Source organism: Callorhinus ursinus, unplaced genomic scaffold (assembly GCF_003265705.2).
Source record: "Callorhinus ursinus isolate GAN/ISIS: 27379988/994484 unplaced genomic scaffold, GSC_fseal_2.0 scaffold13, whole genome shotgun sequence".
Lineage (NCBI taxonomy): Eukaryota > Metazoa > Chordata > Mammalia > Carnivora > Otariidae > Callorhinus > Callorhinus ursinus.
In genome coordinates, this window is record NW_027397075.1 from 25767393 (window position 1) to 25791453 (window position 24061).

Genomic DNA, 24061 nt, shown 5'->3' on the forward strand with positions numbered 1-24061 from the left:
AGAAAACATGAAAAGAACTTGAACCACTCGCTAGTCCTCTTTTCCTCTACCAGCTTTGACACACATTACGCAATAATGTACAGGAATTACGCCAAACCTTCCACGCGGCAGCACCCCCGCCAACGCCTCATCCCAGCCAATCAGAATGCACTGCACCCATGACCAAGCTCCCCCTCCACCCTACCCCCACTGCCCCACGAGTCAGTCTCAGACTGTTTTTCTCCCAGGGAGGTCAATGCGGCTGCGCAACGCGCCCTGATTGGTCGAGAGCTGCCGGCCTTCGCGCGCAGGCGCCTGCCTCGGTTACTAAGGGCGGGAGCCCGGCGAGGGCGCCGGCAGCTTGTGGTGTCTCTGGCTCAGGTCGTCGAATCCTGGCCTCGCTCGCCATGCCAAACCGCAGGGCCAGCCGTAATGCCTACTACTTTTTTGTGCAGGAGAAGATCCCCGAACTACGGAGGCGAGGCCTGCCTGTGGCTCGCGTAGCTGATGCCATCCCCTACTGCTCTGCTGACTGGGCGGTAAGACTGGAGGGAGTGGGGGGGCAGGGGAGTCCAGGGGGGCGGACCAGACAGTTGGGCAAGTGGGAGGGTGAGGTGACAAGGAAAGGGGCCTCGAGGAGGCCAGTGACCCCTTGGCCCCTGCTGGAGTGGAAGGAAGCCCCCTGTTCCCGGCTTACGGCAAACGAAAGCAGGAACCACTTGTAATGTCTGGGCTTCTGCCTCTGGGGCCTAGGGCACTCGGTCCTTATTGCTGTTTCTCTCCTTTCTCAACCCTCTTAAATGTCCCCAAGCTTTTGAGGGAGGAAGAAAAGGAGAAATATGCAGAAATGGCTCGAGAGTGGAGAGCAGCCCAGGGAAAGGACGCTGGGCCTTCAGAGAAGCAGGTAAAGTTAGCCTGGGAAGAGCCGCTACCTGCCTGGCACAGAGGCATGTTCACTAAATGCTGGATGAGTGAGTGGGTGAATGCCAAGGGTGGACCAGTGGGTGATTCAGTTTAGTGCAAAGAAGAATTTTTCTTTTTTTTTCCCCCGGTGTCAGAAAGCCTGTTAAAAAGCCAACAGGTTTCCTAACTAGGCACATGTTGTTATTTGGTGTTGAAAGGCTGGGGGAATCCCTGTTAGGAAACCTGCAACCAATAAACCATGATCAGTGATGAGTGTTGGGTTTTAAGGTTTGTACTAGATGATCTCTAAGGGTTCCTTTCAACCCCTTTATGATTAAAGACCCCCCTTTTTTTATGTTTAAAAGTAGTTTGGACCATTCTCTCTTTTTAAATGACACCTGAAACCAGGCACACTGTGGTGTTTAAAATATTAAAATAACAAAACTTGCACATGTTGGTGAATGTTAGTGTGCCTTATAGGTAAGAGTTGAATAAAGCTGATTTGGGTAAATTTATGTGTAGTAGAATGGTAAAATACTAAATAAACATTTTCTTGTTAATTTGTATCAGGAAAATTCAGTGTAATTGTGGACTTTTCCCCCTCCGTGTTCTTTCCATTTTTTTTTTTTTTAAGATTTTATTTATTTATTTGGCAGAGACAGAGGGAACACAAGCAGGGGCAGTGGGAGAGGGAGAAGCAGGCTTCCCGCCGAGAAGGGAGCCCAATGTGGGGCTCGATCCCAGGACCCTGGGATCATGACCTGAGCCGAAGGCAGACACTTGACTAAGCCACCCAGGCGCCCCTGTTTTTTCCGTTCTTACATAGTAAAATTCCATTCTTACTTTAATCTGTCAACATTGGATTGAAATTCAAGAGCGCTTTGCTTGCTTTGGGTTTGAGAGCTTTTTATTTTGTAGATGTATGTTTGAATAGAAGCTCTAATCAGTTGAATTGGTACTTAGTTATATAGGGGAACCTTGATTTTGTTTTTAACTATAATTTCTTATAAGACCTTTTCCCTCAAAATGTAAGCCATGCTATATATGTACCTCATTGAGTTTTGAAGTCAGCATGATTGGGTTTTTACTTTAAGTGAAAAACAAATTACTTTGTCGAATGATGTTCTTTTGGCCACTTGGGGGATTAATTTAGATTATCAGTAGTGGGCAAATGGTTGTTGAATTGGTCGATTACCACTCACCTTTTGATTCAGAATATTTATAGATTTTGCCCTTGTCTGCCTTTGGGAGTTGGTGTCACTGACAAATATATGCTTATTTACTCATTGGGCTCATTGGCCTACAGAGGTTACTGAAGTTATCTGTGAACTGTTTTTCAGTTATTTTGCTGAATTTAAGTATTTGTATAAAGTGCCCAGTAAGAGTTCGAGTATGTGATCAATTATTTTCTTCCTCTTTAGAAACCTGTTTCCACCCCACTGAGGTGGCCAGGCATGCTTGTACCAAGGCAGAATGTTTCACCCCCGGATATGTCAAATTTGTCTCTAAAAAGTGATCAAGGTAGAGTAATCCTAAAAGCAAAACGCTTAGATAAGTGTAGGTGCGCAAAACACAATGATATATTGATCAGTAATTTATGTGTTCTGTTCATTTTGATCCTGTATTTCAGAATAATCGACTACAGGTGTTCAAATATGGTGATGCTAAAGTTGTAAAAAATCGGGTAATTTGCATTTGTTGAAATAACAGTGAAGAGATTTTTTTGTTTGTTTTATACGAAAATCTGGTCTCTTGGTTAATAACCGCTTTATATGTTACTAAATGTAGTTCTTAAATTTAAGTGTTTATAGCTAGACCCTTAAATACATTTAAATTATAAAGAGGTTGAATTGAGCTAGCCTAGAGAAGAACTTAGCTAATAAGAATCTTTCTTATTCCTTCTGGCTGTTTTGTGTTCTGACTTTGTTGAAGATTAATAAGCTTTTAACAGTCTTTTTTTTTTTTTTTTTTTAAAGATTTTATTTATTTGTCAGAGAAAGAGAGCACAAGCAGGGGAAATGGCAGGCAGAGGGAGAGGGAGAAGCAGGTTCCCTGCTTAACCGACTGAGCCACCCAGGTGTCCCAACTTTTAACACTCTTAAATGTGGCCAATCCTGTTAAATAAGACCCTTCACACATTCTCATATTTCTTTCTTTAGAGAATTTATCGGTGTTCTCGTGTATATTGGTAAAAAGTGAAGAGTGAACTAAATTGTCCATAGTTTATATCAGAGTTTTTCTATACTGATTCTACTTGGCTTTATTTCCTAAACCTCTTGTATTTGTTGAATATGGGTCACGCTTTTCTTAAGTCATTTCTAAAATTTGGGGCTTATGTTTAGCTAAATTATGTAGAGCTGGCTGCAAGTTTGAATAATTTTGTTGCTTCATGCAGAGTGGTTACCGCTGTAGTTCATAAGTGTAATTATAAAAATTTTGATTCATTTATCTGGTACAGATGATTAGTTTTCTCTTTTCCAGCTCTTAGGATTATGAGAACACAAGGAAAATGGTTCTAAAACTTTTGCTTTCGTAGAGGAGTCAACTCTCAACTGTTTGTGTTGCCTTACTTTTTTTTCTTATTTATTTTTTTTAGCTATCCTTGGAGGCATTTTTTATTTTTTGAACATTTTTAGCCATGGTGAGCTACCTCCTCATTGTGAACAGCGCTTCCTCCCTTGTGAAATAGGCTGTGTTAAATATTCTCTCCAAGAAGGTATTATGGCAGATTTCCACAGTTTTATAAATCCTGGTAAGTAGAGTGAGTAGATGCTAGATCTTAAACAGTATGCATTTTATCTTGACTTTATTCAACAGGATTTGTTTTCTTAAGGGCTGATGTATTATTCTTAAAGTGTAATAAGGCTTCATCGTAATTGGTTGAAAAATTGTTAAGAACTAGGTGTTTACACAGTTTTTTAGTTTAAGCTTTTAATCTCAAGGAAGCATTAGAGTTGGGTGGGTAGTATGACTGAAAAATAGATAGCCTGTTTGCTTACCTGTGGCCTTACATCTTGGAATTTTCTAAAAGCTTTTTATGCCTTTGCTCTTTTATTTCTTTAACCCAGACTTCACCTTGGAGATCACTAGATTTTAACCTGCTTTTGTTTTATAACTTTGAGCAAAGTTCCTAACCTTTCTGAACTTACTAGCTTATCTGTAAAGTGGGACTAATATGTATCGTTGGCTGCTCTAAGGAGTACGAGAGAAGTTGTGAAGATAGCCTGATACGTAATAGTGTCTCAGATGTTCTCAGGAGCTCTTCTGGCTCTTCCACCCAGCAAACCAAGTAGTGATGAAGACCTAGGATTCCATTAGGTTCCCAAGAGGATAGTTAAAGGACCAGTATACCTTTAAAGGCAAGTAGGAGAAACACATAGGGAGGCGAGTGAAGGGATAGAGGTTGGGGAAAGAAGAACTTCATCTTTCATTTTGTCAGTTGCTTTAAAATTCATTAGAATAAGCCAGCACTTTTTCTTGTGTTTCAGTGACAGAGAAACTAATCATCCTACTCACACTTGTGAGAGCTGCTGCTTAAGATAAATTAAATAACTAGTTTTCTTCATACGGTTGTAAAACATTAAAAAGATTGAATTTGGAGACTTTTTTTTTTTTGAGATCTACATACATGAGGCCCTATGTTAAGGGCCTCATGGACCCCTAGCTAAGACTCCTTAAGCAAGTTTTCTTTACTATTTCTTTTCCGTAAGGAGTAACTTCCTTTTTAAAGTTTATTTTTTTTATTTTTTATTTTTTTTATTTTTTTTAAAGATTTTATTTATTTATTTGAGAGAGAGAGAATGAGAGAGAGCACGAGAGGGAAGAGGGTCAGAGAGAGAAGCAGACTCCCTGCTGAGCAGGGACCCCGATGCGGGACTCGATCCCGGGACTCCAGGATCATGACCTGAGCCGAAGGCAGTCGCTTAACCAACTGAGCCACCCAGGCGCCCCTTTTTAAAGTAGTTTAGACAATATACCAAAATTCTTTAAGAGTCATCATTCCTTTGGTTTAAAAAAAAATAAACCTCTATGAAAGTTTAATTTTTTTGTATTTTCACATAGCAATAGCCATTACCTACCTATGTTAGGACTTGGTCATCCTATGGCATATGGCTCTAGCAAAACCAGACAGCTGCTCTCAACAAAATATTTTGTATTACAGGTGAAATTCCACGAGGATTTCGGTTTCATTGTCAGGCTGCAAGTAAGTATAAGGGAATGGGATAGAATAATAGGCATTGAGTGTGTATGTACCTGGTTAAGACTTCCTGCTTTACATGGACACATAAAACATAAGTTGGGGGAAGAATAACGTCATTGTTGGAGAATCTTCATAGAAATGGTAGGTGGTGTATGTGATCCTTAAATTTAAAATTAAATAGACTTGTGGGATACCAAAGGATATGACTGTATACCTAAACTCTGAACTAAAGTCTTCTACAAACTAGGTTTTAACCAGTTTCCTCTGTGATTAGAATGAAAATCATGATAATAGTTTTATTTTTTATTTACATTCAAAAGTGTCATTGTTTTATTAGTTTTTTTTACTTAAAAATGTAGACAGCCTATAGAAGTGTTTTGAAATTAGAAATAAGCTTTTCAAATCTGCCATAACAAGCAGCTATTTTGTTATATTTATAATGCTGTTCTTTATAAATGAGAATAATATTTTAGAGTCCCTTTTGGTTATGTCCTTTGAGTTTTTTCCAGTCTTAGTGAAAAATATATACTAGACTTTTTTTGTTTGCCTGGGATCAGGGCAAACAAAAGTAAGGGCAAATTTTTTTAGTTGGTCCCTTTATAGCTTTGAATGAAAAACATAATACAGAAGAGGAATTCTGTTGTAGATTTTGAAGTGTGAACCTAGCTAATCTCCTCACGTGTTACATCATCTGAAGTTATTAACTAAATAGGTGGTAGTAAGACAAAAATAGAAACTTAGCTGGTGAATTAACTTCTTTTTTACTTCAGCTGTTTCTGGTTTGTTCATCGGTTGAGCGCATTGGAATCCCTGCTGTCTGCCAGACTCTCATTTGCGAGCATGCCACTGGCCTTACTGTTCATTATTTTGGTTCTGATAAATACTTGATTTTTAAAAAGTTTTTAAGGCTTCTTTTTCCAACATTTTCAAGTTAACCAGGTTAACAGAAACCTATTAAAGACTCTAGGAATGTTTTCTTAATTTATTTTTCAAACTAATTGAAATTGAACACAATTCATTCAGGAAAGCTCCTTGGTGAGCTGCTTTGGAGCTCACCAATTTAGACAGGTCTTAAATTGCCAATTTGGTAACCCTGGGAAGTGTGCCAATTAAAGAAGATAAATGACTATTAGAGTGATGGCTATGTTGACATAACTAAAAATGCTTATGCTGCTGTAATCAACCTGGTGCTTAGGAAAAGATCATGGTTCATAGAGGAATACACTGAAGCAGACTTACATGTGGATGCAGTGAGTAGAAGCTAAGGAATGTGCGTGTAGATCTTTCAGATGCTCCTGTGCTAAGTCAAAGTGAAGTGAAATCAAGTGAATACTTCATGGATGGGCATGATGGTTTAGCACATTACAATCAAAGAATTTCAAGTTTGGAAGAGGTGTTGATATGGAATCTGTTGATTTCCCTATCCTCACTGCCATGTTTTTCTTGGAAGGGGTACTCAGGTTCTGTAAGAGTTTGTGGGGGTAGGAGGTCTTTGGTCCTTCTCATTCTCCCCCACTTTAACCAGCGGAGTTCTGATTCTGTCCATTTTACTGCTTAATTTTCTTGAGAGAAGTTCTGCTTTAAAACAAGCAAAGCTTTGAGAACTGCTTTCAGTTTCCTATACAAAAGGTCTATCGGCTTTTAAAATCTTCATACAGAACGTAACATTGACTTAAGGTATAAAGAATATTCATGAACAGCAGTGCATTCCCCAGTCAGCAGAAGAAATAAGGGCAGTGTGCTATCAATGAAGGTCATTATATCTCTCCTTGATTGCATCCCCCTCCCTCTTTATAAGAGAGACACTATTTGGAATTTTGTGCTAATCATTTCCTTTCTTTTCTGAATAGTTTTATTGTGAATACATTTTTTTTTTGAGAGTATGCATGAGCAGGGGTTGGGAGGATGGAGGGGAGGGGCAGAGGGATAGGGAGAGAGAATCTTAAGCAGGCTCCATGCTCCATGCTCCACTTGGGGTTCAAACCCACGACCCTGAGATCATGACCTGAGCTGAAATCAAGAATTGGACACTTGGGCCGCCTGGGTGGCTCAGTCATTAAGCATCTGCCTTCAGCTCAGGTCATGATCCCAGGGTCCTGGGATCAAGCCCTGCAAGGGGCTCCCTGCTCAGTGGAGAGTCTGCTTCCTCCTCTCCCACTCCCCCTGCTTGTGTTCCCTCTCTTGCTGTCTCTCTCTGTCAAATAAATAAAATCTTAAAAAAAAAAAAAAAAAGAGTTGGATGTTAACCAACTGAGCCACCCAGGCATCCTGTGAATATATATTTATTTATGTATTTAATTTTGCTTTTTTTTTTTTAATTTTTATATAATTAACATTGAGTGCTTCTTTCGGTACCTGTATTCTCCTTCACTCAACATTACCTTTTCCCAGTTTTTCTGTTGGATTGTCCTTTACATTGGTTTGTGGAATTTTATTATGTATCTGATTTAATTGCAGACTTAATTGCAGATTGATTTAATTTGCAGATACCTATTTTCAGTTTGTGCATTATATTTTTTTATTGTCATTATGGTGTCTTTTAATGACTAAAAGTTTTTATTTTTAATTTAGTAAATGTATCAATCTTTTCCCTTATGTTTTGAGGGGTTTTAGTGTCTTATTTAAGAATCCTCTTTTACCTGAAGGCCATAAGTGATAGTTTTTATTGTTTTGTTTTTCATATCCAAGTTCTTAATCCACCTGGCATTGACTTGTGTATGGTGTGAAGTAGAGTTTTTTTTATTTTTTTCCCATGTGGATAATTAGTTGTCTCAGCATCCTTTATTCAGTAAGCAATTTGTTCCTCAGTATGTAGTGCCACATTTCTGTTGATGCCTGGGTCTTTTTGATATCTTTTATTTTGTTCTATTGGTCTACTTGGTTTTTGGTACCCATACCAGTAAACACAATATCTTAATACTTAGGCAAGTTCCTTGACTTTGTTTTGGAACATCATCGTTATTTGACCCTTTGCTTTTCCATACAATTTAAAGTCAGAGTATCATGCTTTACAAAAAGCTTTGTTGAAATTTAGATTGGGATTACCTTTAAATCTTCAGATCATTTTGGAGAAAACGGACAGCTTCATGATATTCTATCAGTGAACAGGAGTCTACTTATTTTTTTAGATCTATAATGCTTTATAACATCTTGTTAAATTTATAGCTTATAAATTTTATTATTTATAAGTGATATCTCCTAGAATTATATTTTTATTTACTTTTGTATTTTAGTTTTATCCAGCCATTGCTAAACTATAACTCTTTTGAGTTTTTAGTAAATTTCTTAGTCATATCTGTGAAATGACCTCTTTCTAATCTATATATTTTTTTATTTAAAACTTTAAAAATTTGTTTTAGGGTGCTGGCTAGGAACTCTAGTTTCTAATGTTTCCCCATTAGAGTATGCTGTTTGCTGTGCTTTTTGTTTCTTTTTTCTTCTCTCATTTTTTGTATGCACTCTTGATCAGGGTTAAGTTCTCTTCTATTCCTAGCTTGGTTAGAGATACCAGTTGTACATTTTAATGAGTGGTTTTTCTGTGTCTCACTTGATTTGTGTCTTTTGTTCATTTGGTAATTTGCTAATGCTAAACCAACCTTAAATTCCAGCAGTAAACCCAATATAATCAGTACATGGCTCTTAAATTGCTGGATTTGGTTTGCTCATATTTTCTTTTAGGATTTGTGCAGTCATGTTAAAGACTGAGATTTATCTTACCTAATTTTGTTACCAGGGTTATTTTGCTGTCCTAACATGGGTTAGAGAATGTGTCTTTAGTTTTTTGAATTTACCTTTGGTTCTTTATGGTTTTGCAGAAATTATCAATATTTTTTTATTTTCCTGAACATTTAAAGTCTTATGTCTGATAACCCTATTATAGAGATCTTCTTTATGGATCTGTTGGTTATCTTGATGTTCAGTCAAGTTATCAGAGCTCTTCATATTTCTGATTATTTTTGAGTGCTGAACAGTAGATAGGAAAACTTGTTATTCCTCTCCAAAAAATATTTATGATTGATTCTGGCAGAAAACTGCTGTCACTAGCCATCTCAGAGTACCATAGTCCAATTTCAGAGATTGAGATAATACAAAATTGGGTTCAGACATTTTAAGAGTCCCATCTATTTCTCATTATCTGTAAAAAAAAAAAAAAAAAAGGGGGAAAGGTAGATTACCACCAAAGGGCCATCTGTGAAATTTGTAATTGACTTGATAGCATAAACAATGGAAGCCAGAAGACAATGGTATATATTAAGTATATAATTAAAAATTCAAGTAATACTGGAGTAATATTTTTTAAAAGATTTTATTTTTAAGTAATCTCTACACCCAACATGGGGCTTGAACCCACAACCCAAAGACTTAAAGAGTCACATGCTCTACCGACGTAGCCAGCCAGGTGCCTGTAGAGTAATATTTTTAATTCTTACAAGTCTAGGTCTGTTGAAAACTGCTCATTTTCTCAGAATCTAAATCTCCTCTTCCAGAATTGGTAAATGCCCAAATTACCAATGAACCCAAATGCCAGAATGAAGCTCTCTAGCATTTCTTCCTCTCCAGGATTTTGGACCCCTAATTCCTTGCTGCTGTTTTATCTCTGTAGTGCTTTGTTCAGCTTTTCTCTAGTCTGTCATTATCAGAAATTAAACTCTTCTGTATCCTTTTTTATAACTATATGCTGAAATTTATAATTTGATCCCCTCAGATATGATTATTTAAAATCTGTGCCGAATAACTTCAGTAGCTGGAATACCTTTGGATCTCTTCCTATCAAATTTGGTTTGGGTTTCATTCTTCTTTCTTCATGTATCTGGTTATTCATTTTTTTTTTAAAGATTTTATTTAAATGACAGAGACACAGCGAGAGAGGAAACACAAGCACGGGGAGTGGGAGAGGAAGAAGCAGGCTTCCCATTGAGCAGAGAGCCCGATGCGGGGCTCGATCCCAGGACCCTGGGATCGTGACCTGAGCCGAAGGCAGACGCCTCATGACTGAGCCACCCAGGCGCCCCTGTACCTGGTTATTCATATAGACTAAAAAAAAAAATTTTTTTTTTTAGTGTGACAAATTTATTGGTATTTAAGATTTATTTTAGGGCAGGAAGGAGGAGAGAGGGAGAGAGAGAATCTTGAACAGACTCCCCACTGAGCTTGGAGCCTAACATGGGGCTTAATCTCAGGACCCCAAGATCATGAACAAAGAAATCAAGAGTTGGACACCTAACCAACTAAGACACACAGGTGCCCCAAATTTATTGGCATTTTAGTAAAGACATTAATCTCAGTCGTTTCTCTCCCATCGTGACCCTAGATTAATATTTCATTTGAGTCCAGAAAAGAACATGTAGGAAAGGGATGTTATTTTAACTTAAACAGTAAAATGGACAAAAGTGGAAAGTTTGCTTACATTAAAGCAAGTTAAATTCACGTATCTTGATATAATTAAATCATGTAAGAACTAATAGTTCTATATACATTTCCATTGTTTGGGGCTTACTCTAAACTTAAACGCAAATGAACAAAGTGTTGGGGATAAATACAGGTTCCTTCTCTATTACCTTTAAAAGAGCCCAGCCAGTAGTTATCACCAATAAAATAGTCTGAAGCTGCCTCCAAATAAGCACCGCAGGAGGTTTCAAGGAAATCATTATACTGTATGTTTCTTTTATCTGTGTCTCTGCTTGTAAAGATGTGAAAAATCACATGAAAAAATTTCATATACAAAAATTTTTTTAAAACCCTATAATACATAGATCTGACAAAGTATATGTGGTCAAAGATCCCATAAGACATGTTTAAAGATGCATTTTCTTTTACCTTCAGTACCTAAGCTGTACTTTTGAGAGGCCATTGATTCATATGTATACACTTCGAATCCTATTACTGTGCTAAAATAAGAATTTTTTTTTATTAAGTCCAAATCAAATTCACTTTCACAAGTTAGTAACTTAAGCTTTAACAGAGTTGCAGAAAACATCATTCTCCTTTTCATTTTCATACAATGTTGCTTTTTTGGTTCTACCTTTAAAAAAAAACCCAGCCAAATATTTATTATATGTACATTTAAATTTTTGATGGTGGCCTGTATTTGAAAAGAGCTCCCTTGTGATTTGCCTCAGGATCTGGTAGAAATGCTTACAGGGACTAGCTAATAACAAAAACCAAGGGAAGCACATTCAAAATACTGATTTACTTTGGTAGCAAATGGTCTTTGAAGACCAATGAAGGTAGACAAGACCCATTAAGGTGAAGTGGGCTATTTCAAATACTCAACAATTTACATGAAATTAAAAGTTTTTTTAAAGAGCTAAGCATCTATACCAACTGATAGCAGTGCAGTACCTTGTTCATGATGACTTGAAACAAAACAAATGCCCATTAGGAAAAAAGCTGTATTTTAATTTAATATATTCCAGTAACATTTTCCTCCCAATACAATACTCCCTCTCTATAAGGCTGTTCCTGGGAGCCAGAGAGTTTAGATTAATAAGGGAGTTAAGACTAATTGCTTGCAGTTTAAATAGATGATAACTTTTTGCCTCCCTTTTAATGTGCTAATAGTTGTGTCTAAAAAAATATGCAATTCTTAGAAAAGTACCATTTCTGATTTTTTTTAAATTATCTGTAACCTTTTGGAAACTAATCACATGACACTACAAAATTAGCAAATGTGAAATCTGAATACAAAACATAAATTAACTCTAATTTCAAACTCTTATTTATTAGAGTACCACCACCCAATCTTAAAAAAGAAAAAAAAAAATTGTGGCTCCAAGGATATTCTTTTACCCTTCTTTAAAAAAGGAAACTATTCCTTTTAACTTTACACCCACGCCATCCTCCAGTTTTAAAACACATCATTTGTCTTGGTCGTGGGCATTTCTGAGATGAGATTTTATATTTCGCTCCCATAGCTTCTGGTTATCAGAGAAACCATGCTTTCCTTTATTGAAGGAGTTGGGATGTAGATGTATCCCTTCCAGTATTCTTCATTCTCGTCTTTGGAGGCATTTCCTTTGTTTCACTGTCTTCCTCTTCATTAAAAGCTGCTGCTACTGAAAAGGTTTTTGGAGCAAGAGTTGAAACAATTTTTTTAGGTTTATTTGACCCAAGTTTGATGGATATGGCTGAGGCTTTCTTTGTTGTTTGACTACCTATGGCAAATCCAAACTTGGAGATGTTTGTAGGCTTTGTTGGGAAGTCTGCAAGCTGCTGCTTCAGCAGCTTGCTTCTCAACACTGCGACTGGAACTTTCCCCTCCATTACTCCAGAGGCTCCAGCTTACCTTGGCTTCTCAGGCCTCTCCTCTTCCATCTTCCTGTCCACTATTTTCCCTGCCACGCTGGAAAAAAAAAAAAAAAAGATTTTAAAGTAATTTGGGGCTTATAACGATGTTCCCTTCATCCAGAGAGGATTTATGTTTGCTTTTGCTAGATAGCTGGGGGCCTAGCAAACCAGGTCCCAAAAGCTGTCAAAAGCACACTTCTCAGCTGTTCAGTTTCCTCTTCTGGAATTAGCAAATAACTGCAGGGGGAAAACTGCCCCCAAAGCTAGGCTCTCTGGAGAGCCTCTCTGGATTTCTGTATTCTCTTGCATCTGGATCTAATAATTTCTTGCTACTGTGTGCGCTCTTGATATCCTCAGGTATTTTAAATTTTTGTGGGAGGTTGGTCTGAATTATTTGGTCCATTTTTTTTTTTACTGGAAGTGGAAATCTTAATCCTACAACCTTTTAAACAGCAGTCATTGCTGTTAAGTTCTCCAGCCTTATATGTATAAAACAGATTCATGAAAGGTAGATGGGAATAAAGAAAACATATAGAGGCTTTTAAATCTGGGTTTGAGTCCTGACTCCCATTGTTTGCCAACTATTAACCTACTGTGCTAACTTCTGTGATTGTCAGTTGTGTCTTCTCTAATATGTGTATATCCCCTATCTCATAAGATTATGGGATAAATTATATAAAGTACCTAACCATAACTAGGCTTGGTACAAGTGCTTAAATATGAGTTACCCAGTACTGTCTTCCTGAACTACTTCCTTACCCACTTCGTAATATTTGTCTTGGTCTAATTTTGAACTCCTTTCTCCTTTTTATTCCCTTCAGGTGATTCTAGTCACAAGATTCCTATTTCAAACTTTGAATCTGGGCATGACCAAGCAACTGTGTTACAAAACCTTTATAGGTTTATTCACCCAAATGCAGGAAACTGGCCACCTATCTACTGCAAGGTAATTTCATTGTAAGAATTTTTTTTAAGGCATCCACTTAGATACTGAAAGATCCATGAAAGGTATCCAAAGAAAGTAAGTTTGCTTGTATGTTAGCTGTATGTGTTAAAACATGTTCATTCTGAATTGTTTTGAATGTGATTAGGTATAATAATTCCTGTGGTTTTATAGGGATTCTGAAGACTGCAAAAGCTGAATGTATTTCTACTTTGATCTCATGTTTTTAGTTTCTCCTGCTGAAATATCTTCTCAGTATCTTTTTACTCTGAAGAAAGGGTGTCCTAATCTGTACACACCCATCCTTCTAAGTAAGATCACTGTTTATTCAGAACTGTTTTTGTAGCAATCTCTTGACCCTCTTTTGTAATCTTTAGAGCCTTTATTCTTTATTTTGTCTAAATTCTTTTAGCTAGTAGTTGAAGAACTGGGTTTTAACCTTACTATTTTAGTGTAACCATGAACAGATTACCTTATCTTTTTCTGAACATTGGTTTCTTCATGTGCCTACCCTAGATTTTCCTTGCTTTTCAGAGAGTCTGTTAACATTGCTTTATAAATGTAACTGGTTATTAAGAGCAGTAGTCTTTTAAAATACATGCTGCTCTTTTTTATGGTTCTCATTTAGTTGTCACAAACTCTTTAGTCTTTCCCTTCCTGCCACCCCCACCTCCCCAGTTTGAAAGGACAGCAATTGATTAAAATTAACTCAATGTAGGAGAAAATACAAGTAATTTTTTTCCCTTCTCCAGTCTGATGACAGAGCCAGAGTCAACTGGTGTTTGAAGCATATGGCAAAGGTATCAGGTAAGTAAAACTAGGTCACTGTTGAAGTGCATTATAATAACTGTATTTCCATTTTGGTACACATGTTCTGTGTGCCTAAATTCAGTAATTGTTTGTCTTTTTCTGTTTACCTATGGAAGAAATCAGGCAAGATCTAGAACTTCTCACTGTAGAAGATCTTGTAGTGGGGATCTACCAGCAAAAGTTTCTTAAGGAGCCCTCTAAAACCTGGGTTCGGAGCCTCCTAGATGTGGCCATGTGGGATTATTCTAGCAACACAAGGTATGGTGATTTTGTGATAGTGATTTTGACTTTTTGAACTGAGAAAATATGGCAGGATTAATTTTTCCTTTTTGATCAAGAGGCAGTATTTTCCTATGAAACTTTGGAATTATTATTTCTTTGAATAGTAAGATTCCATTGATTGTCATTTTGTCTGCAACTAGAAACAAAACACTACCAAATAACTGACATGGTGCTTTATCACTTAGAATTTTTGTACCGATGAAAAAATATATTTATTTAAAGACATTTTATTACATAGGATTCTTAGACTTACATATAAGAAATACATAAGTGAAATAAATTGAAAGTATTTTTTGTTTTCAAATAATTTCATGTTTATGAAAAAGTTGCAAGAATAGTACAGAAATGTCCTATATAACATTCTCTCAGATTCCCAAATCGTTAATACATATTCTTGTAACTTTTTTTCAAGATGTATATACACGGTTTCTTTTTCTGAACTACTTGAGAGTAAGTTGCTGTCATGATGCCTTTTCTTTCCTAAATATCAGTGTATTTTTCCTAAAAACAAGAACATGTATATTAACACAATAAAATTATCAAAACAGGATATTGCCATTGATACAATACTGTTGTCTAATTGGAAGGTCATATTCATATTTTGTTAGTGTTCCAATAATGTCTTTTATAGCAAAAAAAAGAGTCTAGTCTAGAGTCCAAGACAGGACCACATGTTGCACTTAGTTATTATGTTTCTTTAGGCTCCTTTAATCTGAAATAGTTTCTCAGTCTTTGACTTTGTTTTGTTCTGTTTTTTTCAAGTTTTTATTTAAATTCCTGTTAACATACAGTGTAATATTAGTTTCAGGTATGGGATGTAGTGATTCATCACTTACTTACAACACCCACTGCTCATCACACGTGACCTCCTTAATGCCCATCACCTGTTTAACCCATTCCCCACCTACCTCCCTCTGGGAACCCTCAGTTTGTTCTCTATAGTTAAGATCTTGTCTCCTGGTTTGCCTCTCTTTTTCTTACCCCCTATGTTCATCTGTTTTGTTTCTTAAATTCCGCTTATGAATGAAATCATATGGTATTTGTCTTTCTCTGACTGACTTATTTCGTTTAGTATAATACTCTCTAGCTCCATCCACGGTGTAGCAAATGGCAAGATTTCATTCTCTTTTTTACTATGTTCAATTAACCAACATTACAGTTTTTGATGTAGTATTCATTAGTTCATATAAGACCCAGTGCTCATCACCACATGTGCCCTCCTTAATGCCCATCACCTAGTTACCCCTTCCCCCCTCCCCCTCCTTTCTGTAACCCTCAGTTTGTTTCCCAAAGTCCAGAGTCTCTCATGGTTTGTCTCCCTCTCTGATTTCTTCCCATTCAGTTTTCCTTCCCTTCCCCTGTGGTCCTCCATGCTATTGCTTATGTTCCACACATGAGTGAAACCATATGATAATTGTCTTTCTCTGCTTGACTTATTTCAGTTAGCATAATACACTCCAGTTCCATCCATGTCCATGCAAATGGTGGGTATTCATCCTTCCTGATGGCTGAGGAATGTTCCTTTGTATATATGGACCACATCTTCCTTATCCATTCATCTATGGAAGGACATCTTGGCCTCTTCCACAGTTTGGCTATTGTGGACATTGCTGCTATGAACATTGGGGTGCAGGTGCCCCTTCTTTTCACTACATTTGTATCTTTGGGGTAAATACCTAGTAGTGCAATTGCTGGGTTGTAGGGTAGCTCTATTTTTAACTTTCTGATGAACTTCCATACTGTTTTCCAGAGTGGCTGTACCAGCTTGCATTCCCACCAACCGTGTAAGAGGGTTCCCCTTCTCCACATCCTTTCCAACGTTTGTTCTTTCCTGCCTTGTTAATTTTTGCCTTTCTAACTGGTGTAAGGTGGTATCTCATTGTGGTTTTGACTTGTATTTCCCTGATGGCTAGTGATGTTGAACATTTTTCCATGTGTCTGTTAGCCATTCGTATGTCTTCCTTGGAGAAGTGTCTGTTCATGTCTTCTGCCCATTTCTTGACTGGATTATTTGTTTTTTGGGTGTTGAGTTTGAGAAGTTCTTTATAGATCTTGGATACCAGCCCTTTATCTGTAATGTCATTTGTAAATATCTTCTCCCATTCCATGAGTTGCCTCTTAGCTTTGTTGACTGTTTCCTTTGCTGTGCAGAAATTATCTTGATAAAGTCCCAAAAGTTCATTTTTGCTTTTGTTTCCCTTGCCTTTGGAGATGTGTCTAGCAAGAAGTTGCTGTGGCTGAGGTTGAAGAGGTTACTGCCTATGTTCTCCTCTAGGATTTTGATGGATTCCTGTCTCACATTTAGGTCTTTCATCCATTTTGGGTTTACCTTTGTGTATGGTGTAAGAGAATGGTCCAGCTTCATTCTTCTTCATGTGGTTGTCCAGTTTTCCCAGCACCATTTATTGAAGAGACTGTCTTTTTTTCCATCGGATAGTCTTTTCTGCTTTGTCAAAGATCAGTTGACCATAGATTTGCGGGTCCATTTCTGGAGTCTCTATACTGTTCCACCCATCTATGTGTCTGTTTTTGTGCCAATACCATGCTGTCTTGATGATCACAGCTTCGTAATATAGCTTGAAGTCAGGCATTGTGAGGCCCCCAGCTTCGGTTTTCTTTTTCAACAATCCCCTGGCAATTTGGGGTCTTTTCTGGTTCCATACAGATTTTAGGATTGTTTGCTCCAGCTCTGTGAAAAATGTCAATGGTATTTTGATAGGGATTGCATTGAAAATATAGATTGCTGTGGGCAGCATAGACATTTTCACAATGTTTATTCTTCCAATCCATGAGCATGGAATGTTTTTCCATCTCTCTGTCTTCCTCAATTTCTTTCATAAGTGTTCTGTAGTTTCTGGAGTATAGATCCTTTATGTCTTTGGTTAGGTTTATTCCTAGGTATCTTGTGGGTTTTGGTGCTATTGTAAATGGAATTGATTCCTTAATTTCTCTTTCTTCACTCACATTATTAGTGTATAGAAATGCAACTGATTGCTCTGCATTGATTTTGAATTGCTGTAGGAGTTCTAGTAATTTGTGGGTGGAGTCTTGGATTTTCCACCTAAAGTGTCATGTCATCTGCAAAGAGAGAGAGTTTAACTTCTTTGCCAATTTGAATGACTTTTATTTCTTTTTGTTGTCTGATTGCTAAGGCTAGGACTTCTAGTACTATGTTGAACAAAAGTAGTGAGAGTGGGTGTCCCTGTTGTGTTCCTGACCTTAAGGGAAAAGCTCTCAGTTTTTCCCCATTGAGAATGATATTTGCTGTGGGCTTTTCATAAATGGCTTTTATAATATTGAGGTATGTTTCCTCTATCCCAATATTTTGAAGAGTTTTAATCAAGAAAGGATGCTATATTTTATCAAATGCTTTTTCTGCATCAATTGAGAGGATCATGTGGTTCTTGCCTCTTCTTTTGTTAATGTGATCTATCACGTTGATTTTGCGAATGTTGAACCACGCTTGCAGCCCAGGAGTAAATCCCACCTGGTCGTGGTGAATAATCCTTTTAATGTACTGTCATATCTTACTGGCTAGGATCTTGTTGAGTGTTTTGGTGTCCATGATCATCAGGGATATTGGTCGGTAATTCTTTTTGATGGGGTCTTTGGTTTTGGGATCAAGATAATGCTGGCCTCGTAGAGCGAGTTTAGAAGTTTTCCTTCCATTTCTATTTTTTGAAACAGCTTCAGTTGAATAGGTATGATTTCTTCTTTCAGTGTTTGCTAGAGGGATGCCTGGGTGGCTCAGTCAGTTAAGTGTCTGCTCTCAGCTCAGCACTCTCTTGCTCACTCTCTCTGACAAATAAATAGATAAATAAAATCTTAAAAAAATAAATAAAAATGTTTGGTAGAAGTCTCCTTGGGAAGCCATCTGGCCCTGGACTCTTTATTTTTTTGGGAGGTTTTTGATTACGGTTTCAGTTTCCTTGCTGGTTATGGTTCTGTTCAGATTGTCTATTTCTTCCTGTTTAAATCTTGGTGGTTTTTAAGTGTCCAGGAATGCATCCATTTCTTCCAGATTGCCTAGTTTGTTGCCATATAGTTGCTGATAATAAGATCTAATAATTGTCTCTATTTCCTTGTTATTGGTTGTGATGTCTCCTCTTTCATTCAAGATTTTATTAATTTGGGTCCTTTCTCTTTTCCTTTTTATAAGTCTGGCTAGGGGTTTATTGATCTTACTAATTTTTTCAAAGAACCAGCTTCTAGTTTTGTTGATCTGTTCTCCTGTTCTTCTAGTTTCTGTTTCATTGATTTCTACTCTAATCTTTATTATTTCTCTTCTCCTGCTTGGTTTAGGCTTTATTTCCTGTTCTTTCTCCAGCTCCTTTAGGTGTAAGGTTAACGTGCATTTGGAATTTTCTCATTTTTTGAGAGAGACTTGGATGGCTATGTACTTCCCTCTAAGGACTGCCTTTGCAGTATCCCATAGGTTCTGAACTGATGTGTTTTCATTTTCATTGGTTTGCATGAATTGTTTAAGTTCCTCTTTAATTTCCTGGTTGACCCATTCATTCTTTAGCAGGATGCTTTTTAACATCCAAGTGTTTGTGTTCCTTCCAAATTTTTCCTTGTGGTTGAGTTCCAGTTTCAAAGCATTGTGGTCTGAAAATAATGCAGGGAAGAATCTGAATCTTTTGATATAGATTGAGACCTGATTTGTAACCCAGTATGTGGTCTATTCTGGAGAAAGTTCCATGTGCACTTGAGAAGAATTAGTATTCTGTTGTGTTAGGATGGAATGTTATGTGTAAATATCTATGAGGTCTGTCTGGTCCAATGTGTCCTTCAAAGCTCTTGCTTCTTTGTTGATGATCTGCTCAGATGATCTGTCCATTGCTCTGAGTGGAGTGTTGAAGTCTCCTATTAATGTATTATTATCAATATGATTCTTTATTTTGGTTATTAGTTGGTTTATGTAGTTGGCTGCTTCCATGTTGGGGGCATAGATATTTACAATTGTTAGATTTTCTTGTTGGGTAGACCCTTTAAGTATGATAGAGTATCCCTCTACATCTCTTACTACAGTCTTTGGTTTAAAATCTAATTTCTCTGATATTGGAATTGCTACCCCAGCTTTCTTTTGAGGTCTGTTGGCATGTTAAATAGTTCTCCATCCCCTCACTTTCAATATGGAGGTGTCTTTAGGTACAAAATGAGTCTCTTGTAGACAGCATATGGACAGGTCCTGCTTTTTTATCCAATCTGAAACCCTGTGTCTTTTGATAAGAGCATTCAGCCCATTCACGTTGAGAATAACTATTGACAGATAAGAATTTAGTGCCATTGTATTGCCTGTAAAGTCCCTGTTTCTATAGATTGTCTCTGTTAATATCTGGTCCATATTACTCTTGGGGTCTTTCTTCTTTTATAGAATCCCCCTTAATATTTCTTGCAGGACTAGCTTAGTGGTCACATACTCTTTCATTTTCTGCCGGTCCTGGAAGCTCTTTATCTCTCCATCCATTATGAATGACAGCCTTGCTGGATAAAGTATTCCTGGCTCCATGTTCTTCTCATTTAGTACCCTGAATATGTCTTGCCAGCCCTTTCTGGCTTGCCAGGTCTCTGTGGATAGGTCTGATGTTATTCGGATGCTCCTCCCTCCATACGTAAGAAATCTCTTCCCCCAGCTGCTCTCAGGATAGCTTCCTTATCTCTAAGATTTGCAAGCGTCACTATATGTTGGGGTGTTGATCTATTTTTGATTTTTGGAGGGGTTCTCTCTGCCTCTTGGATATGAATGCTTTTATCCTTCCCCAGATTAGGGAAGTTCTCAGCTATGATTTGCTGAAATATACCTTCTAGTTTTCTTTCTCTCTCCACCCCCTCAGGGATCCCAGTAATTCTGACATTGGAATGTTTCATGGTGTCCTTGATCTCTCTAAGTCTATTTTCATGGGTTCCTAGCTGCCTATCCCTGTCTTCCTCAGCTTCCTTCCTTTCTGTCAGCTTATCTTCTAGATCACTGATTCATTCTTCTGCCTAATTTACCCTGGCTGTTATAGTATCCAGTTTAGACTGCATCTCATGCAGAGCATTTTTAAGTTCGGCCTGGTTAGATCTCATTTCTGCCCGTAGAGATTCTGTGTTGTCACTAATGCTTTTTTCAAGCCTAGCTATTAATTTCATAATTGCTATCTTGAAGTCTATCTCTGACATCTTGCTTATATCCATATAAGCAAGTTCTGTGGCAGAGGACATTGTCTCTGGTTCTTTTCTTTGTTGGGAGTTTTTCCTCCTAGTCATTCTGTCGAGGGATGGTTGAGTGAATGAACAGAGTTCAAAGTACCAACCATGACCCAAGCAAGATGCAACTTAGAAAAAAATCCAAAGTGGTCGAAAGCTACCACAGATGCAACCAAGGCCAAGATGATCCAAAACAACAAAAAAGAAAGGAAAAGAAAGGGCAGGGGAGAGCGGAAAGAGAGATTATCATCTCTCAGGGTGGACAAAGCAGGGTGATCTCCCTTCCTGATTGATTTTTGGTCTGTATGTTAGAAGACACTATATCCCCAAATTGCAAAGAAATCAGAACTTATATTTGTGTGTGTGTGTGTGTGTGTGTATGTATCAAGATAAAATTGAATAGAGTGAAAAGTGGGCTAGTATTGGGTATAAATCTATACAACACAGATGTGAAAAAAATAAAAGTGACTTAAAAACATAGGTTGGGAAATAAAAATCTGTTTGAAACAGGAACAGGGTAAAAAAAGAAAAAAAAGAATATAAAATTTTAGCCTGAACTATGAAGGAGTAGTGAGGGAACACCTGGAGCTCCCTGTATTATTTTCCTCTGGCACTGTGGGAAATAAGCTTATCTTTCACCTGTTCATCCAGTCTGTCTTCTGGGGGAGGGGCCTGCTGCTTGGCTTCTCAGGCCTCTTTGCCTGCATGGAGTTGCCCCACCTCTTGTCAGGGGGATGGGCTTAATGTGAGCTGGTTGGCTGTGTGGCTTTTGTTCCCTGGTGGCTTGCCACTTCTCTTTAGAGGGTTGGAACAAATATGGCCATGTGGGGATCTCTGGCCACAGCCACAGTGTCGCTGTCCCCCCAGCCTGCCCAGCAAATCCTCCAGGTCAAACCATCTCTACTTCTGCACGTACCAAGCTCCACAGACCTGCGCATTTCGCGCCTGCCGCACCTTTCCCAGGGGAGTCACGGGGACCTGGGAGCATCTCTGTGCTTTGTGACTCCGCAACTGCTAGTGGTCATGGGCTCATGCATGCACCCTCTTCTGCAGCTCCCTAGTCACGCTGGGTGCTGCCCCAGTGTCCTTTCGTGGGCCACACCGCCCTGAGAGCTGTTGCCCTGTCTTGGGCACAAGCTGTTTTATATCTCCCCTAGGATGTTAAACAGCCCGCAGCTTCTAGTCCTTTTCAGGGTGGTCAGGCAGAGGGCGGTCTCCTTACCAATGCACCTCACAGTTTATGGTGTCCGGAGCTGAGAGTCCCCTCTGGGCTCACTGACCACAACCAGTCTCCCCACTCCACTGCTTGAGCACTCTTATCGGTTCAGGCTCACCCGTTCTTTCTTAGTCTCCTGGAATGCTGAGACAACAGTGATCCCCCTAGAATGCTGCTTTATTCATTCCCTGTGCCCTTTTCAGAAGGGGGTGCCTCTCACTAGAGCAGATTTCCAGGGGGCCTGATTTTTTGCTCCGGTGTTACATCACTTTCCGGTGGCTGGCTTATGGAGGCTCCTTCTCCTCTTCATTTATCTTTGATATTTCCTCCGAAGATTCAAGGTTCTGTACCTCCTACCTTGCAAAAATTAGTCATTTTTCTGCTTGTGGAGGTCCAGATAAATCTTCTTGCATGTCAGGTTGAATTTGTGTGTGTTCAGAATGGTTTGTTAGATATCCAGCTAAATTTGAGGGCCAGATGAAACGAGGTCCCCTACTGTGCCACCACCTTGCCCCCCCTCCTCTAAGATTTCATTCTTTTTATGGTTGACACATACACCACATCTCCTTTATCCATTCATCTGGGCTCTTTCCATAGTTTGGATATTGTTGATAATGCTGCTATAAACATTGGGGTGCATGTATCCCTTCGAATCAGTATCTTTTTTAAAGATTTTATTTATTTGCCAGAGAGCACAAGCAGGGGGAGCAGCAGACAGGGAGAGGGAGAAGCAGACTCCCCACTGAGCAGGTAGCCTGACATGGGGCTCGATCCCAGGACCCTGGGATCATGACCTGAGCTGAAGGCAGACGCTTAACCGACTGAGCCACCCACGTGCCCCAAAATCAGTATTTTTGTATCCTTTGAGTAAATACCTAGTAGTTCAATTGCTGGATTGTAGGGTAGCTCTATTTTCAGCTTTCTGAGGAACCTCCATACTGTTCTTCAGAATGGCTACACCAGTTTGCATTCCCACGAATAGTGTATGAAGGTTCCCTTTCTCCACAATCTCACCAACACCTGTTGTTTCCTATGTTAATTTTAGCCATTCTGACTGGTGTGAGGTGATGTCCATTGTAGTTTTGATATTGAGCATCTTTTCATGTCTTTGTTAGCCAGCTGTATGTCTTCTTTGGAGAAATGTCTGTTCATGTCTTCTGCTCACCTTTTAACTGGATTGTTTTTTGGGTGTTCAGTTTTATAAGTTCTTTATAAATATACAAATGGTGTTGAGAAAACTGGACAGCAACATGCAAAAGAATGAAACTGGACCACTTTCTTACACCTTATACAAAAATAAGTTCAAAATGGATGAAAGACCTAAATGTGAGACCTGAAACCATCAAAATTCTAGAGAACACAAGCAGTAACCTCTTTGACATCCGCGGTAGTAGCTTTTTACTAGATATATCTCCTGAGGCAAAGGCAACAAAAGCAAAAGTAAACTATTGGGACATCATCAACATAAAAAGTTTCTGCACAGCAAAGGAAAAAAGTCAAAACTAGAAGGCAGCCTTCAGAATGGGAGAAGATATTTGCAAATGACTTACTTTGACTTTCATGATCTTGACATTTTTGAAGAGTACAGGCCGGTTACCTTATAGAATGTTTCTTAGTTTTAGTTTGCCTATATTTCTTCATGATTAGTTTGAGTTTGTATATTTTTGGCAGGAGTACCACGGACGTTATGTGTCTTCTCAGTGTGTCCTTTTCAGTGTGTCCTATTGGGTGCTTATGAAGTCCTTTTGTTCCATTACTGATAACTTTGATCACTTAAGATGATGCCTCCCAGATTTCTCCTTTGAAAAGTTACTGGTTTTCACCTTGTGATTAATATTTTATAGGGAAATATTTTGAGATTTGGTAGATATTCTCAAACTTCAGTCTGCCTCTTAATTTTCATATCCATTGATGGCTTTTGCCTGAATCAGTAATTCTTATATTTATGAAATGGTGATTTTTCTAATCCAGTTGTTCCCTTTACGTTTATTAGTTGGCATTCTACTGTAAGGAAGAGCTTTACTTTTATTTTTTTAAGATTTATTTACTTAGAGAGTCACGGGGGGGAGAGAGAATCCTCAAGCAGACTCCCCTCTGAGCAGGAAGCCCAACACAAGGCTTGATCCTAGGACTCTGAGATCATGACCTGAGCTGAAACCGAGAGTCAGCTGCTCAACTGACTGAGCCACTGAGGCACCCCAAGAGAGCTTTTATTTTTAAAAAATAATGAGTATGGACTCATGGATTC

General features: G+C 38.3%; 1 protein-coding gene across 1 annotated transcript in view; it reads left to right on the forward strand.

Moving 5' to 3' along the window:
• Positions 1–226: 226 nt before the first annotated feature.
• The window catches only part of MAEL (maelstrom spermatogenic transposon silencer), a 38190-nt gene continuing 14355 nt past the window's right edge, over positions 227–24061 (forward strand). The window contains exons 1-8 of the mRNA XM_025877843.2: positions 227–518; positions 791–883; positions 2304–2403; positions 3479–3634; positions 5045–5086; positions 13192–13316; positions 14066–14120; positions 14240–14381. Coding sequence (XP_025733628.1) covers positions 387–518; positions 791–883; positions 2304–2403; positions 3479–3634; positions 5045–5086; positions 13192–13316; positions 14066–14120; positions 14240–14381 — 845 coding nt within the window. The 5' untranslated portion in view covers positions 227–386. The remainder of the gene's footprint in view (positions 519–790; positions 884–2303; positions 2404–3478; positions 3635–5044; positions 5087–13191; positions 13317–14065; positions 14121–14239; positions 14382–24061) is intronic.